Source organism: Dermochelys coriacea, chromosome 15 (assembly GCF_009764565.3).
Source record: "Dermochelys coriacea isolate rDerCor1 chromosome 15, rDerCor1.pri.v4, whole genome shotgun sequence".
Taxonomy (NCBI): Eukaryota; Metazoa; Chordata; order Testudines; family Dermochelyidae; genus Dermochelys; species Dermochelys coriacea.
In genome coordinates this window covers 13,310,251-13,325,654 of record NC_050082.1, presented here as the reverse complement: position 1 = coordinate 13,325,654, position 15,404 = coordinate 13,310,251, and the positions used below count along the sequence as shown (strand labels likewise).

The window sequence follows — 15,404 nt, the reverse complement described above, 5'->3', positions numbered from 1 at the left end:
CCTGAGTCCACTTAAAGTCAGGCTATTTATTTTTGAGTCCTTTCTTTGTCAGCTGGTCCCCAAAGAACCCACTTTGAGTCTCTGAAATGTCCTAACAGAACAGGTGATCAGCAGACAAAAGGTTCAAGTTTCAGAGGCTGCATCCCTAAAGGGGGGGTTGCAATCCCCTCCTCCCCACGACTTCCTAGGAATTCCACTTCACATGTCTCGTCCCAGAAGATTAGTCCTGCCTGCTACATTGTCTAGTACTTCCCAGATAATGCGTTAAGCCAGTCTTCCTCCGAACCAAGTTCCAAACCATCCCGCAATGGTCCATAGACATTTGCATTTTTAATACAATGGGCTCTTAAAATACTTAAACTTGATTCAATAAGTTTCATCCAGGATATTGCTGGAAATTGCTACGGTCACAGCCATACTGACCCATCAGCGCAGGGCTGGGGGAAGCCACAGGGATTCGCAACACTGAGTGAATGAACAGGCCCCAAGTTCTATTTCCGTCTCTGGCATTGGCTCATTCTATGACACTGGATAAGTCACTTAGCTCCTCTACCTTATTTCTTCCTGTTGCGGAATGAGGGCAATAAAACCCACCCGTGTCCTAGGGATATGGTGAGAATTCATCAGTCACTGTTTGCAAAGTTCTCTGAAGCTGTACAGTGCTCTAGGAACACTAGCTACTTGGTAATACTGATTCCTGTCTAGCCCTTTGTTCCGTCACGTTTCGCCTGCTGTCGGATCGTGGCTTCCCCACTAATGAATGTGCGATTGTGTGGTTCTAAGTCAGAGTCCCTACCCTGTGCTCTGTGGAGCACTTGCTCATGTCCTGCAGAGAACTGGCTGGTCACAGGTGCTGGTTTCTCCCCTATCATCCAGCGGCTAAACTGTATTAAAAGAGACTAACAATACGTGCCATCCTTTCCCATTGCTGGCACCCATGTAAACACCATGTAGTGGTGTTGCCAGAGGGAACTCAAGGAAGGTCACCATGGTCCACGTGACTGAATGGGCAGCAGGTATCCCTGAGACTGGCTCTCTTTTAACACATGGTTCACCCCATGAAAATAACCTTCTTCTGGGGTGTCCCTCAGAGGCTTGTTACCCAAGAGAGAAGCAGTGTGTAATGGATGGAGCTGTTCTAAGCTTATTAGCTGGCAGCCCTAGAGTGCATGGAAGCCTCTGTGAGGATGAGAGAGGGGCTGCTGCTGGAATAACTCATCCTACAGTTCTAAGGAAAAGGAGTTTATTAAACTTCCTGTCATTGGCTGGAGGAAAAGCTGAATCCGGCCATTCCTGTAGCCATGACTTCCAACTATTCTCCCAGAGCTTCAGGACTTGCCTCCTCAGTTCTGAGAGTGGAAACACTTTCATTCAGTGGATGCAACTAATGAAAATATCTGCAGACGGCCCATGTGGATTCCTCTCCTCTAACCCTGCATGCAGCCAGTCACAGACACATTTATCCCAGGGGATTCTCCATCACAGTTGACCCCTCTTTCTCTTCACAGGTCTGCTGTGCCCACTGTCTCTGGGAAATAACTGGCTCGGCAGGAGTACTGCTGACAAGGACCTGGTGGTTATAGTTCATCACAAATTGAATATGTGCCAACATGACACAATTATGAAAAAGGCAAATATCGTTCTGGGGTGAATTAACAGGAGTGTTGTATTGAAGACACAGGAGAGAATTGTTCGGCTCCATTTGGCACTTGTATCCAGTGTTGGGCACCTCACTTTAAGAAAGATGTAAACAAACCGGAGAAGAGTAACACAAATGTTAAAAGCTGGAGAAACATACCTATGAGGCAAGGTAAATAAAATGGGCATGAGAAAAGATGACTATGGTGGGAACCTTGATAACAGCCTTCAAATATGTTAAGGGGTGTTATAAAGAGGATGGTGATTAATTGTTCTCCATGTCCATTCACGGTAGGACAAGGAATGAACGGCTTAATCTGCAGAAGGGGAGATTTAAATGAGATATTAGGAGCTGGAGACTCTTCAGCTGGGCCGGGAGCATGTTCAGAGAGCAGGATGCTGCCAGGCCCTGCGGCTGCACGGCGGAGGGGACTGATGCCCTGCGTTCTCTGTTCCAATCGCACCCTGGGCACAGCTCTGAGCAGCTCAGGGAAGGAACCATCTCGGGAGGGATCGCTCATGGTCCATGTCACGATTTGAGCATGGACAATGGGGGAAGGAGGGGGGCCTTGGGACCCAAGAACCTTATAACTCTGATGACTGGTGTCTTTCCCTGCTGAGACTGTTGTTCCTGCTGCTGGTACCCTCTGCTCCAAAGACCTGATCCAACGCCCACGGAAACCAAGGGGAGTCTTTCCAGTGACCTCCACAGGCTCTAGGCGCCGGTCCCAAGAGCAGAGCTCCTGCCAAGTTCACAGCTTCTCTGTGCATCTCCACAGGATAGCCCATTTCTGCTACATCAGGGGGAGCGACCGACTGTCACTGGCACGGAGGGCTGGAGTTACGAGTCACCCCTTTGCACAGCCACATTAATAAAAATGAGCCCTCCTAATCCTCAGCTACCCTGTCTGTAGCTCCTCCTTCCGCTGGGCTCACATAGGTCCTCAGTGCAGTCTCATGGCCATGGCCTGCGTCACACATGCTTGAGCAAACCCCTGTTCCCTGGTGCTGATCCAGGGTGTTCTCGATGGTGGGCTCTAGTCGGGATCTGCTCTGGGATGGCGTCCTGCTGCAGTCACACCATATTTCATTCCACAGGCCACGAGCTCCAGACGCTTAGCTCTGCGGGTTGGTTCGAATCTGCAGTGCTGATGGCATTTGCAGTTCAACGCCTGGGTTAAATCCTTGAAGGGATGGGTTGGGTTGGGTTGGGTTGCCCAGTACAGGTTTGAATGTTCATAGAACAATGCAGGGCCTTTCTCTCCAATGACCATTTGCAGGTCTCTCACTCTCAGGAGTGAGGCAGAGCTAAGAAGCCCTCTGGGGTTAGCTGGGGTAGTGTTAGGGCGGATGGGCCAGGCTCTGATCTCACTTCAGCGTAAATCAGGAAGAGCTCCACGGAAGCCCTTTGTGAATTTGCTCACCAATGCGAAAGACAGGGCTGCCAAGTATCACACACCTCACTTGGCTGTCAGCCTCTGGCAGCCCTGCCACACCTGCCCGTTAACCGGAATCTCACATGTCTGGCTGGGCTGTGGCCAGGAGTTCTCTTGTGGCCACCAGAGACCATTATTGTGCATTGCACCTGAGAGAGGCAGCGGCAGCTGCTAAGGGCAGGTGACTCACAAGGGGTGTCTGAGAAGGAGATGAAGGGGGACTAGAGAAGGGGGCAGGAACTGAAAAGGGACAGAATAGGGGACTGGAACTGAAAAGCAATGGTGGGGGGGGGGGTAAATGAGGGAAGCCGGTGCAGGAATGGGAAAATGGGGGAGGCTGTCTCATATCCTGCATACCTCTGGCTGTCACTGCCTCGTTAGCTCTACAGGAAGTCATCCCCCCAGATCAGACTGAGACATGCACAGTAAACCCTGGCCTGCAGCTGCTATGCAGCGAAGAGGAAGGCTTCGTTCAACAGGGGAGTTTTCGTCTCAGTTCCCCATTTGACTGTGTCACTGTGAGGAGCACTCTCCATCCACACAGCACAGTGATAATCAGCCTCATCCTCAGCCTGGACCCCAGTGATGGTTAACGACGCCCTGTTACCGTATGTCTCACCAGAGAAACGCTCGGGGACCCCAGAGGCTCTGCTCCTAGAGTCATAGATCAGTAACTGAGGGGCCTTCCCCAATCTCTGCTGATACCAGGATGGGTGGTTTTTACTAATGAACTCCACCCCTTGCAGCGTGCAGTGCAGCTTGGCCGTCTCCCCCAGTTTCACTTCCATGGTGGAGCTTGTCTGAGTCAGCGCACTCTGGGAACTCCAACCTGGAGAGAGCGACAAAAACCAACCAATCACATCCTGCCTCTCTTGTCTGAGACATGTTCTTCCCAAATCAGAGAGCGAGTCCCAGGGATTTCAACCCAAAGTCCAGTTAGTGATCAGCCCCTGGTCTTGGGATCCATTCAGAGAAACCCCAGCCTCCACCCTTACCAATGCAGTACGTGAGCAGCGTGAGGAGCAGAGTGGCCCAGGCCATGGTGGGGAATCCAGACGAGCTCGGCTTCCTGAGGCAAATGGGTCTCTGGCTGCAACCCTCTGATTCTCTCTTAAATCCCCAGAGCTGGAGAATGGCCCCTTCATGCAAATCTGCTCCCTGCTCATTGGCTGGAGAGCATGTTCTAGAGAAGAAGAAAAAAAATTCAAAAGAAGTTGAGGATCAAGAGTCAGCAGCATGAAGAATGAAGAAGAGGAGAAATCTAAGGAAGAGAAGGAAAAAGACCCCTGAATTCCTAATATTTGTCCAGCCACGTACAAGAAGTAACTGATTATGGTAGTGTTCCTCGTTGTACTATTGAAAGTCCTAATGCAACCAGGATTTGAATCCAGGTCTCCAGAACACCCATTAGCACAGTAAACCATTGTGTGCTACAGCCCAATGATTTAATAAAAAGTCTGATGGCTATGGCTCTGCGCAGCGCAATCCAGGGCTACCAGCCCTGTTTGTCTTCTCAGCAATACAAGAAGTTTGCATTGCTCTTTAAAGCCTTTCAAACTGATATTGAGTTATTCATTAAGGAAGTGCAGGTATTTGGTATCCACTTCAGGCAGTGTAGGTTCCTTCAGTGTAAAGTACTTTCTGCTTTAAATTTTTTACAGCACCTACCCTAGGGCCACAAAGACACTGCAAAGATGGCTGGAAGGGATGGAAGTTTTCCCAGTGAAACAGTGTGCTCATGTTTGTTTAATCAGACATGGGTGTGAGTTCTGTTGTTGCTGAGGATTCCTTCCCGTAATTTGGCCTTCACGGGGTCTCCATGTGCCTCTCCCACTCCCCTTCTCAGTGGGGCAGAGGGCAAAGAGCTCTGGGGCTCCCTGGGCACATGTACATAGCACCACAATGGGCAGGGGGTGGGTTGGAGCACAACGGAAAATAGAGAGGTGGGAGAATTGGTTGGGGGTATAGAACACACATGGCTCAGCATCCAGGACAGGTGGCTCCTGCCTGACCCCTTCCGCAAGTGCATTACAAGGCGTGTCTCTGGCATGAACAGACCCCTGCAGCCCAGTCGCTTGCTCGCTCCTGTTATGGGAAACCCCTAGTTGCTGGGCACAACCTGAGCAAACAGCCCGTGGGCAGGGAGGGCATGGACACTTTCCCACCCCCACCTGCCACAGAAGGGCAGAACTGCCCCATAATCCCCTGTCTAGCTATTGCCCCTCCCCTGCCTGGGGCAATTGAATGTGGATCTCCATAGCCACGGAACCAACGGCTTCAGCCCCTACCTCATGTTGGCATGGAGAAGCCCAGGCAGGGCCCATGGGGGAATGGGGAATGCATCTGGATAGCGTCCCTGTCTCCTGCCACCTCCACGTGGCAGGACCTCTCAGGCTCTGCTGCCTGACCTGTTTCTGCACCTGTCTGGGGTACCGGGGGAAGATTTGCCCCTAAATGAGTAAAAGCCAAGTTCAGACTGGGACCAGGCCACTGAGGGTCACAAAGCCAGCCCCAACCAGAGAGAGCTCAGAGAGGAGTTACAGGATCAGTCACTGCCTGGCCTCCTTCATGATGGAAGAAAGGACCCCAAGAGTGACCAGGACTCTGCTAACCGGTGCCCCCCCTTTCTGGCTGCTGTCCAGGGCGATGGCCAAGTGGAGGTGAAGGAAGATCGGTATGGTGCACACAGAAGCTGAAGCTGCCCCAGATGGAGTTTCTAGCTCCTGTTCCTTATTTCTTCTCTTTCCTTTTCTGTTTCTGTTTCCCCTCTGTCCATCTGTCTGTCTGCGAATGGCAACCAGCTGGAATGATGCTGGGTAACTGTAACTCCACTGTAATATTATCACATGCCTCTGGTTCCAGTCTCCCTCCCCCATGACGGGAACTGCGGACTTGGCAGAGCCGTCAGCTGTGTTCAGAGTCAACTGAAAGCCACTGAACTCTGTGCTGTTCTGTGGACTGCGAGGCATAGGTGCTGGAACTAGGGGTGCTGGGGGGGCTGCTGGGTGTCCGTTATATGCAGGGTTTACAGTTTGGTTCAATGGCTCTCAGCACCGCCACTATAAATATTGTTCCAACACCCCTGCTGAGAGGGGAGCCGGGCCTGGCAAACTATCCACCAGAAACCACCAGAAACCAGGGGATTTCTGCAGCTCCAGTGACCTCTTCTGGCCAAATGACAGCTCTGTGACCTGGGCAAAACCTTTTCCTTTGCATGAGATTCCTCCCAGGGGGACGTTACGGGCTCAGCCCAGAGCACAGGGGCTGCGCTCCCGGGGCTCTGTCAGTGGCTGTGTGGAAGAGCTATGCAGGAAATGCAGTAAGAGAGAGACTCTTCATTCCATGAACATTATTATTGATTACCTGCATTGCGGTAGCACCTTAGAGCCTCTGGCATGAACTGGACCCCATTGTGCCAGGCGCTGTACAAACCCAGAACAACATGGTGGACCCTGACCCAAAGAACTCACGCTCTGTGCAGCAGACAAGAGACGCCAGGTGGACACACACCGACAGGTGGCCATGCCAGGGGAGCACAAGGAAACAAGGAAACAATAATCCTTGTCTATACATGTTTCCATTCTTCAACAGAGAGTTGTCGCCCCCACTGTGAACATGGGAGCCTCTCCGACAGGAGAATCATCTCCCAGCAATGCTGTGAAGCCCCAGCCACGGGGTTTTCCCCAGGCTTCTGGGGAAGGGGCTGGCGGGCTGGAGGGGTCATGCTGGTGTCTGTCTATGGATGGATGGGATCAGAGTCTCAGGGGTTACCTGGGCAGCTCATTGTGTATTTCATTCATTATCACAATAATTTAGGGCTGAGAATGTAGGTTTTGTAGGTGCCTGCAATGGGGGGAAAGAATCAACTAAATAATAAAACATTCACAGCACTGGGCACTCTGGGTCCGTTCTCAGCTGGATAAACCACCCTCATTCCATTTTAACCTTTCAGATGGATGTCCCACTCTGATTGTAAGTCCCAGAAGGGAGGCCCCAGTTCCCTGGTTGTGTTTGTGTGTCATGGGGATGTTTGTAAGGAGAGAAACTGCCACCCACTCAGTGCCCAGAACACTTGGCTTTGCCACTGTGACCCACAGTGCACAGATGAAGGGCCCAATCTGGTGTCCGTGCAGTCAAGGGAACGGCTCACAGAGACTGCGCTGGGTGTAGGCTGGAGCTGGCCTTACAGGGGTGTGAGTAAATCTCTTTCTCCTCTTCATCTACGTGTCCGATGCCCTCTCGGGCTCTGAGCCAGGAGCAGCGACACTGACGTGCCCAACAAGCTTTGCCCTGTTCTAGCAGGAGCAGACCCACGGTCAGTGTAAGAGGCACCAGTTGTCCCCCTGCACAGTGTATCCGGAGGGTGGGGAGAGCGTTGTCCCTGTCCAGAGTGGGAGGAACTGGATTTTACAGGGAGTGATGCTCAGCTCTCTGATAGATCTCACTCATACCCTGGGCTCTGCAGCCAGCACAGCTCCCAGCAGGGCACAGGTGGGGAGGAAGGTTTTTGTGTCACTTCCCCATCTGACAGTGTCACTGTGATAAGCACTCCCAGCCCACACAGTGCAGTAATAATCAGCATCATCCTCCACCAGGGCCCCCGTGATGGTCAAGGACATGGTGTTACCGGATCTGGAGCCAGTAAAACGCCCTGGGATCCCCGAGGGTCTGGTACTCGTGCTGTACATGATCAGCCGAGGAACATTCCCCAGTCTCAGTTGAACCCAGAGCGGGTAGTTCCCATCAGTGAGGGCCCCACTGCTCAGGCTGCAGGAGAGGGTCACGGTCCCTCCAGGAGCCACTAACTCAGACGCCTTCAGCGACTGGAGCTGCTGGGAACTGAGACCTGAAACATGAGAAACAAGCTGATCAGAACTCCCCCAGCACGGAGCAGAACCGAAGTTCTCAGCACTGCCTGCAGAGAGAGCAGCGCGACAGCTGGTTATAAATTCTTATTTTGCTTCATTCACCGGATCAACCCCCCCTTACCAATACAGTAAGTGAGCAGCGCGAGGAGCAGAGGAGCCCAGGCCATGGTGGGAATCCAGAGGATCACGTCTCTCTTCCAGGAACCCTCCGATTCTCTCTTAAATCCCCAGAGCGGAAGACTGGCCCCTTCATGCAAATCTGTTCCTCACTCAGTGGCTCCCCCTCGTTATAGCTCTGTCCTCAAGGGGCTGAGCCAACCCAAGGGAGGTGGTTTCACTGGGCTGGGAGCACAGAGCAGGCCAAGTTCCCCTCTGTGCGCTCTTGGGGTTCCTGGGGACCCTGCTGTAGAAAGTGACGAGCCTCCCACCTGTCTGAGGAGCTGGTGGATTCCCCTGGTTCCAGCTGTGACTCACAGCCGCTCACTAGGACACAGTGCCCTGTCCAGATGCAGCAAATGTCACACAGAGAAGCCCTCGCTGTCACCCGTTCAGCCCCGTGGCACAGGGCCCCTTGGGAATGAGCTCTGTGCTCCGTTCCATCACCGGTCACTCCGGCTGCAGCGAGTCACAGCGTCGGGCTGTTCCGGACAAGGGTCTCCCATTCCAGTCCTGACCTGGGAGGCATCAGTTATCCCAGCCGCAGGCCTCTGCCCTGTTTTACCGTCCCCGTTCTGGAATAGCTCTGCTCCAACAGCCCTGAGCCTCTCTCAGGGCCAGATTTCCCCTCATTTCTAACCCTGTGCTCACTTTGTATTGGGCCTAACTGGGGACACCGGTAGAATCACCAAACAGGTTTTCAATTGTGACCTAAGTCAGGATTTGAACCCGTGTCTCCAGGAGTGAAAGACAAAATGTCAGATTATTGATGTGTGTATTACAGTGACATCCAGAGGCTCTGATCAGGATTGTGGCTGCATTGTGCCAGGTGCTGTACAAAAACAGTGCTCTGTGCAACTTAGTTTTCCCAGCAGTAGCATGAAGAGACCCACAAGTTTCTTAATGGAAGCAGCCTGGCCTGGAGGATTTAGAACAGATGTTGGAGCCAGGAACTTCTGTGGATGGATTATCCCATCAGTGATGGGTTGGCAGGTCCTGGAGGAAGGAAAGAGAATTGCAACTGACTGGCTGGTCAGGTCCTGAGTGGAGACGTCTTCGTCCAGTAGATGCAACGAATACAAATATCTGCAAATACTGCCCTGTGTGGACCCCTCCCCTTTCACCCAGCATGCAGCCAGTTGTGAGCATTTATCCAGTGGGATTCTCCATCACAGGAGACTCCTGCTCTGCCTATCTCTGCTTAGCTCACTCTGCCCCCTCCTCCACTCATTTAATTTCCCCGGGAGATGACAAAGTCAGCCCTGTGCAATGATTTCATGGTCCCCGTTTTGTATCTGCTTTGAGCAATGTGGCTCTTACAGATGCCCAGGTTCCCTGGAGAGGGAACATTTCCTTGCTGAAAATGGACGTGTAACTCCCTTTGGGGTTTGCCAGCTCCTGGAACACTGGACTGACCCGCTAGGGGTATGTCCACATGGCATTTTGAGTGATTAGGAGCAAGCCTCCCAGCCCAGGTCAATGGATTAGGTGCCGGGGTTGCCCTAGCACTCTCAAAATAGCTGTGTAGACAGCGCTTTGAAGTCGTGGCTCAGGCTGGAGCTCAGGCGCTGAAGCCCACCCCCTCCCTTGGCTTCAGAGAACGACAGTAGTGCCAACGCAGGGCCTGTAAGTTCATGCCGACAGTGTCAGCGCAGGGCAGTCACAGCGCAGCACCTTGGTGGGCTCTGCTGTTCACACCCCAGGTGTCTGAGCGCAGGGCCCTGTAGACATGCCCTGAGTTCCACTTTGGCTGTTTGGGTTTGGAGCTGAGAGAGACGCAGAACAGCCGAGATATCCTCGGGTTACTCCCACTCCCACATGGGGGTCTTTGTACGGCTGTGGAGCCAGCACATGGCCAGACAGTTCCAGCCCTGCAGAGACCAGCATCCAGGGAGGCAGATAAACAACCTTGTGCCTGCTACTTACAGCCAGCCGAGACCCTCCCAGGATCGGGCCAAGGACCCAGGAGAGGACCCTTCCCTACCAGGGGTGAAAACACTATGAGAGGGTGTTTGTTAACTGGCCAGTGTTTGCAGAACTGCTACACCCATCTCCAGAATCAGCCTAGACCTTCTGTCTGTGCTGGGGGTTGTGGTACAGTTGTGAACAGGGGGAGGTGGAGATCTGGTTGTATCATTACTGCTTTAGCATGTATCAGTTAACTTCAACCCTTTCCTTCCCTTGAGCCTCTGTTCCCTGTCCCAGTAAAGTCCCCTTAGTTACATTGTTACTTTTGGGTGCTACCTTTCATGTGTTGGGGTTTGTATTATTGTGTTTTGTTCTTTGCATACTGGGTCCCACTCCCGGTTAAGAGGAGTAGGGTTAGTCACTTTCCCAAAGGACAGCCCCCTCGTGTCCCAGGCAGAGAGGAGTCACCTTGGGGGGAGGCACCAGGCATTGCAACAAAGAACCCAAGACCAGCCTTGCGAGAAGGGGGGAGAAGCTGCTCCGATTATCAATAGCAAGGACCAGGGGGAAGGCTGGAGCCATGCCTTGGGGGAGGGGCTAGAGAAAAGTCAAATAAAATAAGCAAAAAGAGACAAATCCCCAGAGGAATGTGGGGAGGGGGTCTGCCTGCAGGGGAGCGAGGGGGAAGTAGGGAAAAGCTCTTCCCTGAACAACGCAACCAGCTCTCTGCTTTCCTCCAGCTGGGCACCGTGCCCTGCAGCCAGCGCGTTTGCCAGCCTGTCACAGCCTCTGGCAGTTTTGTCTCAGTTCCTCATCTGATCGCACCATTGTGTTGAGCTCCCCCACTCCATGCAGCACAGTAATAACCAGCATCATCCTCAGCTAGGGCCCCGGAGATGGTCAAGGACATGGTGTTACCGGACATGGAAGCCGTGAAACGCTCTGGGACACCAGCAGGTCTGGCACTTGTGCCATATATCAGCCGCCGGGGAACATTCCCCGGTCTCTGTTGAACCCAGTGTGGGTGGCTGTTCTCAGTGATGGCTCCACTGCTCAAGCTGCAGGAGAGGGTCACAGCCCCTCCAGGAGACACCGACTCTGAGGACTTCAGGGCAAGGAGTTGTTGGGAACTGGGACCTGAAACAATATTAGAAATCAGCTCAGGACAGCTATTCCTGAGTGTCCCCAGAGACATCCCGCAGGTAGACCGGGGTTGAGGGAGAGGAGATAATCTTTGTGGAAAATTCCCCCAGCAAATAAACCTTTCTTACACATGCAGTACATGAGCAGTGCGAGGAGCAGAGGGGCCCAGGCCATGGTGGGAATCCAGACGAGCTCGGCTCCCTGAGGCAAACGAGTCTTTGCTGGAAACCTTCCGATTCTCTCTTAAACCCCCAGCGCTGGAGAACGGCCCCTCATGCTGATCTGCTCCCTGCTCACTGGCTGAGCTGTCTCCAGCTCCTCCCTGCTGGTTTTGTAAGTGATTTAAAGCTGAAGAGGGGGAACCAGCAGTTGATTCATTTCCCAGCTCTTACTTTGCAGAGCACCGTCATGCCCATGCCCTGCGAAATGAATCCTGAAAACTGACCAAAGGGATAAAGTAGCTGCAGCTTTTACAGACCATGTGATGCTCTGATCCCTAGTTCAGGGCAATCTGTTTGCAAGCCTCAGGCGTCCGGTCCCCCCAGAATACTCCCGTTCCTTTCCGTACAGGAGGGAAAAGACCTGGAGTTGCAGACATGCTCAGAGCTGCTATTCATGTTTAAGGCCAGCGTGCACTCACAGATGGAAGGACCCTTTTAATCTATTCAGCCTTTGTCGTCAAATGATCCCAGATCAGCCCTTGTTCACATGGGTCCTGCTGGTGGATAAAGCAGGTTTTATGTATCTTCCTTCCCCACCACCCAGCTCCCCTGAGGGCTGAAGACAAAACCAGCAACTTGGGACTTTCCCGTCTCCAGGGCCAGAAGCCTCGACTGTGAGGCTCTAGCCTCAGGGAGCTGATGTACAGTCATTAGACCAGCGGAGCCCTGGGAATGGAAGCAGCAGAGAGCGGCAGGGGTTTGCTCTTTCCATTGCTGCACCTTCTGTGGGACCTCAGTCCCCAGGGAGCTCATCAGCACAGCTGGGCAGCAGCAATCCCAGCCCATCTTCATCTACTGACCTCCACAGATACAGCTCTCCACTTGTGTCTCAGCAACACTGTGTTACCTGCTCTTTCCTTGCAGTTGAAATACACTCGATGAGGCCTTCTTCTCTGCCTTATCACGTTGCAGTGGAGATGTACCACGGCTTGTGTGCAGCCCAGTGGTCAAACCACACTACCCTGGGGCTCCCAAGGTACCGCATTGACCCACGGTCCTCCCACATTTCCCACAGCTCCTTCTTTGCCTTTGACACTGAGATGGTTGTAAAACTACAGTACAGATGGGCCATTCCACTGAGAGAATAATCGGTTACAGTCAGCAGTGAGGGAAATCCCCCTGCAGGGTTTGCAGAGTGCACCAGACATTGTCTGTCCCAAGCAGCCTCAGAACAGCTGGCAAAACTGTGGGCAAGGATGAGCCCTAGCGGTCACTGGTATATTCTCATTGTTCATCTCCTAGCTCTGTGGTTCTCCAATGGCTTCATCACCTGAGCTGCTTTCTTACAAAAGGGATCTCTCTGGGGCCACCTCCCCTCCTAATTCCCACACCCAATCCCACACCGTCTGGGGGGTCACTGCTGGGACAGCATAAGGGATAAAAAAAATGAACGCACTTCATTCTGATGGCTAGAACTTCCTGCTTACAGCCCTGCTCCATTTGGTATCTTTGGCAGTCATGTCCTCACCCAGGATAAGGCTTTCCATGTATTAGTACCGAGTCTCTCCTGATGTCCTCTGCTCTCCAATGATTTATTCTCCCCACATCACTTTGCAGATTAGATCTGCCCTCCTACAGCAGGAGGGCGTCCCTCCAAGGTAGGGGTCAGGTCAGTGGTATTCTCTGTAGGATTCATCCTAGTTACTCCCCCGAGCAGAAAACATATCACTGGTGTCCTGGCTGTTGAGAACATTTTACACTTGGGCATTCTGTGCTGTGCAATCTTTTGTTCAATCCCTGGGCATTAACAGCGCCCATGGGGCTACACTGGCACCTGGTACAATCCTCTATGACAGAGACACCCCACCCTGTCATGGGGGATGCCATCCCGACTCTTCCTCCCCAGGGTCTGCCCACCTGGGAATTCACACAGAAGGGGCTTTCTGGAAATCTACACATGGAAAGAAACCTCAGTCCCTGCCACAATCATCCCCCAGCCCCTTCCCTTTTCCCTGTTCCTCCTCCCACCCCACTCTACTCTCTCTCCCCATGTATACATCTATCTCATGTACCCAGAGTCATTCCCTGGCTGTTTCAGTGCAGAGGCACAAGATGGGGATGGGACTCTCCTCACTGCACCTGGGCAGGGGCTAGACACAGCCTAGATCTAGCGCCCCCGGAGTGCTAAGCTTGGGGTCGCCTAGCGGCACTGCACAGCCCCACGGGAGACATGGCCAGCGAGGGGTCGGCAATGGAAAGGCCACACCCCCTACATGCCCATGGACAGCAGGGACTGGAGGGGAGCACATGTGTCTCCTGGCCCCAGCCGAGGTCAGGAGCACAACAGGGCCAAGGTCTTCCCCAGCCGCCCCACAAGCAAGCCCGCAAGCCTGTCTCCACAAGGCGGCAGCATCCCCAGGCCTCCATCCCTGGAGGTTTTTCGGTGAGGTTTTTCGTAGGAGTGGGGGGGTGAGATTCTGTGGCCTGCGTTGTGCAGGAGGTCGGACTAGATGATCAGAATGGTCCCTTCTGACCTTAGTATCTATGAATCTATGACTCCCCCCAAACAAGACACAGAGAAGCTACCTCACAGCTTGCCCTTTATTTGGGATTGTAACTCCCATGACGGGGGAGAGACAGTTCATTTCGCGGCAGGGCCTCAGGCAGTGGGAAGATGCAGCGAGACCAGAGCAGTGGAACATGAGCGGCTGGGGGAGGTTTTGGTTTCAGTTCCCCATGGATCTGCAGCACTGTGGGATTGTCGCTGCTGTCATCCGAAGCACAGTAATAATCAGCCTCATCCTCAGCCTGGACCCCAGAGATTGTCAAGGAGGCAGCATTGGCAGAGGTGTCTTTAGAGCCGGAGAATCGGTCGGAGATTCCAGAGGGTCTGGTGCTCCACTTGTATATAATTAGCTTTGGGGCACTGCCAGGCTTCTGATGGAACCAGGATACATAGTAGCTACCGGTGCTGCTGCTGCTCCTACACAGGAGATCATAACCGTTTGCCCAGGAGACACAGATGCTGAGGGCGGCTGAATCAGCACAAACTGGGCCAAGGATCCTGATACAAAACCAGTAAAAGAGAGAAGTTGTTAGACGAGCTGTTTGCATCTCTGACTGGCACACGGGGCTGGAAGGGGCCTCCTGGGTCATCAACTCCAGCCCCTGCTATCGCAGGCGATCCCGTCACGTAATCCCAATCGTTACTTTAGCGAGCTCCAACTTAAAACGGGTTAGGTGCTTTGTCCCTGTTAGGAGGGTGTTTCAGACCCTCCCTCAGTTGATGGTTTGAATCCGTCTCATTTGCAGTTTACATTTTCTCCTGGCCAGTTTATACCCAGTTGTTCCTGTGCCAGCATGGTGCTTTAGCTTAAACGGCTTCTCACAGCCCCGCCCTGGTGTTCACCCACTTGCTGCACTTATACAGAGCAATCCTATCCCCCCCCCCGGCCCTGCTGGAATCAAAGAGGTGATGTAAGGTGAGGATTGTTATTAGCAAAACGGTCCCACTTACCTGAGCAGTACGTGAGCAGCACGAGGAGCAGAGGGGCCCAGGCCATGGTGGGGAATCCCGACGAGCTCGGCTTCCTGAGGCAAATGGTCTGTGGTTGGGACCCTCTGATTCTCTCTTAAACCCCCAGAGCTGGAGAACAGCCCCTTCATGCAAATCAGCCCCCTGCTCACTGGCTGCTGCTGCTGTCCTGACCTCCCCACTCCCACTTGGAGTGGGGAGAAGGGCCATAAAGGATAAGTGTCTTTATCTTAGTAACGGACACCCAGCACTGGTGAGTGTAGAACACGGGCTGCTCGTTCACCATACAAAGGAGAACTCTGCACAGGTGTGAGAAGTGATTTTTTATATTGCACAGAGTCCACTTATTTCCCTGGATTACTTGTACGGTCTAGAGATTCAAGCTGCAGCTGCAGTCCGTTCCCACCTTGCTGTGCGGGGAAGGACTGGGACGGTGCTTGGAAGCTCTGGGACCAGTGGGAAATGAAGACACGGCCACAGGCTGTTTGCTGATGTGAGTGTGGAAGGGAAATGTGTTTTCCACTTCACAGCCTGCAGCTGGAATATGGTCCTAAGGGAT

At 53.0% G+C, this 15,404-nt stretch overlaps 2 protein-coding genes across 7 annotated transcripts in view; both read right to left on the bottom strand.

The window, feature by feature from the left end:
- The window catches only part of LOC119843929 (immunoglobulin lambda-1 light chain-like), a 258,916-nt gene that overhangs the window by 204,256 nt on the left and 39,256 nt on the right, over nt 1–15,404 (bottom strand). The window contains exon 2 of one of the 3 annotated variants that reach the window (XM_043497745.1): nt 3,600–3,903. The exons of the other annotated variants lie outside the window; for them this stretch is intronic. Coding sequence (XP_043353680.1) covers nt 3,600–3,903 — 304 coding nt within the window. The remainder of the gene's footprint in view (nt 1–3,599; nt 3,904–15,404) is intronic. 3 annotated transcript variants of the gene reach the window in all.
- The window catches only part of LOC119843930 (immunoglobulin lambda-1 light chain-like), a 236,188-nt gene that overhangs the window by 196,418 nt on the left and 24,366 nt on the right, over nt 1–15,404 (bottom strand). The window contains exons 1-2 of one of the 4 annotated variants that reach the window (XM_043497761.1): nt 8,064–8,131; nt 7,620–7,920 (exon numbers count right to left, since the gene is read on the bottom strand). The exons of the other annotated variants lie outside the window; for them this stretch is intronic. Of the exons in view, the coding sequence (XP_043353696.1) occupies nt 7,620–7,920; nt 8,064–8,109 (347 nt within the window). The 5' untranslated portion in view covers nt 8,110–8,131. Of the gene's footprint in view, nt 1–7,619; nt 7,921–8,063; nt 8,132–15,404 lie in introns of those variants that run through there. 4 annotated transcript variants of the gene reach the window in all.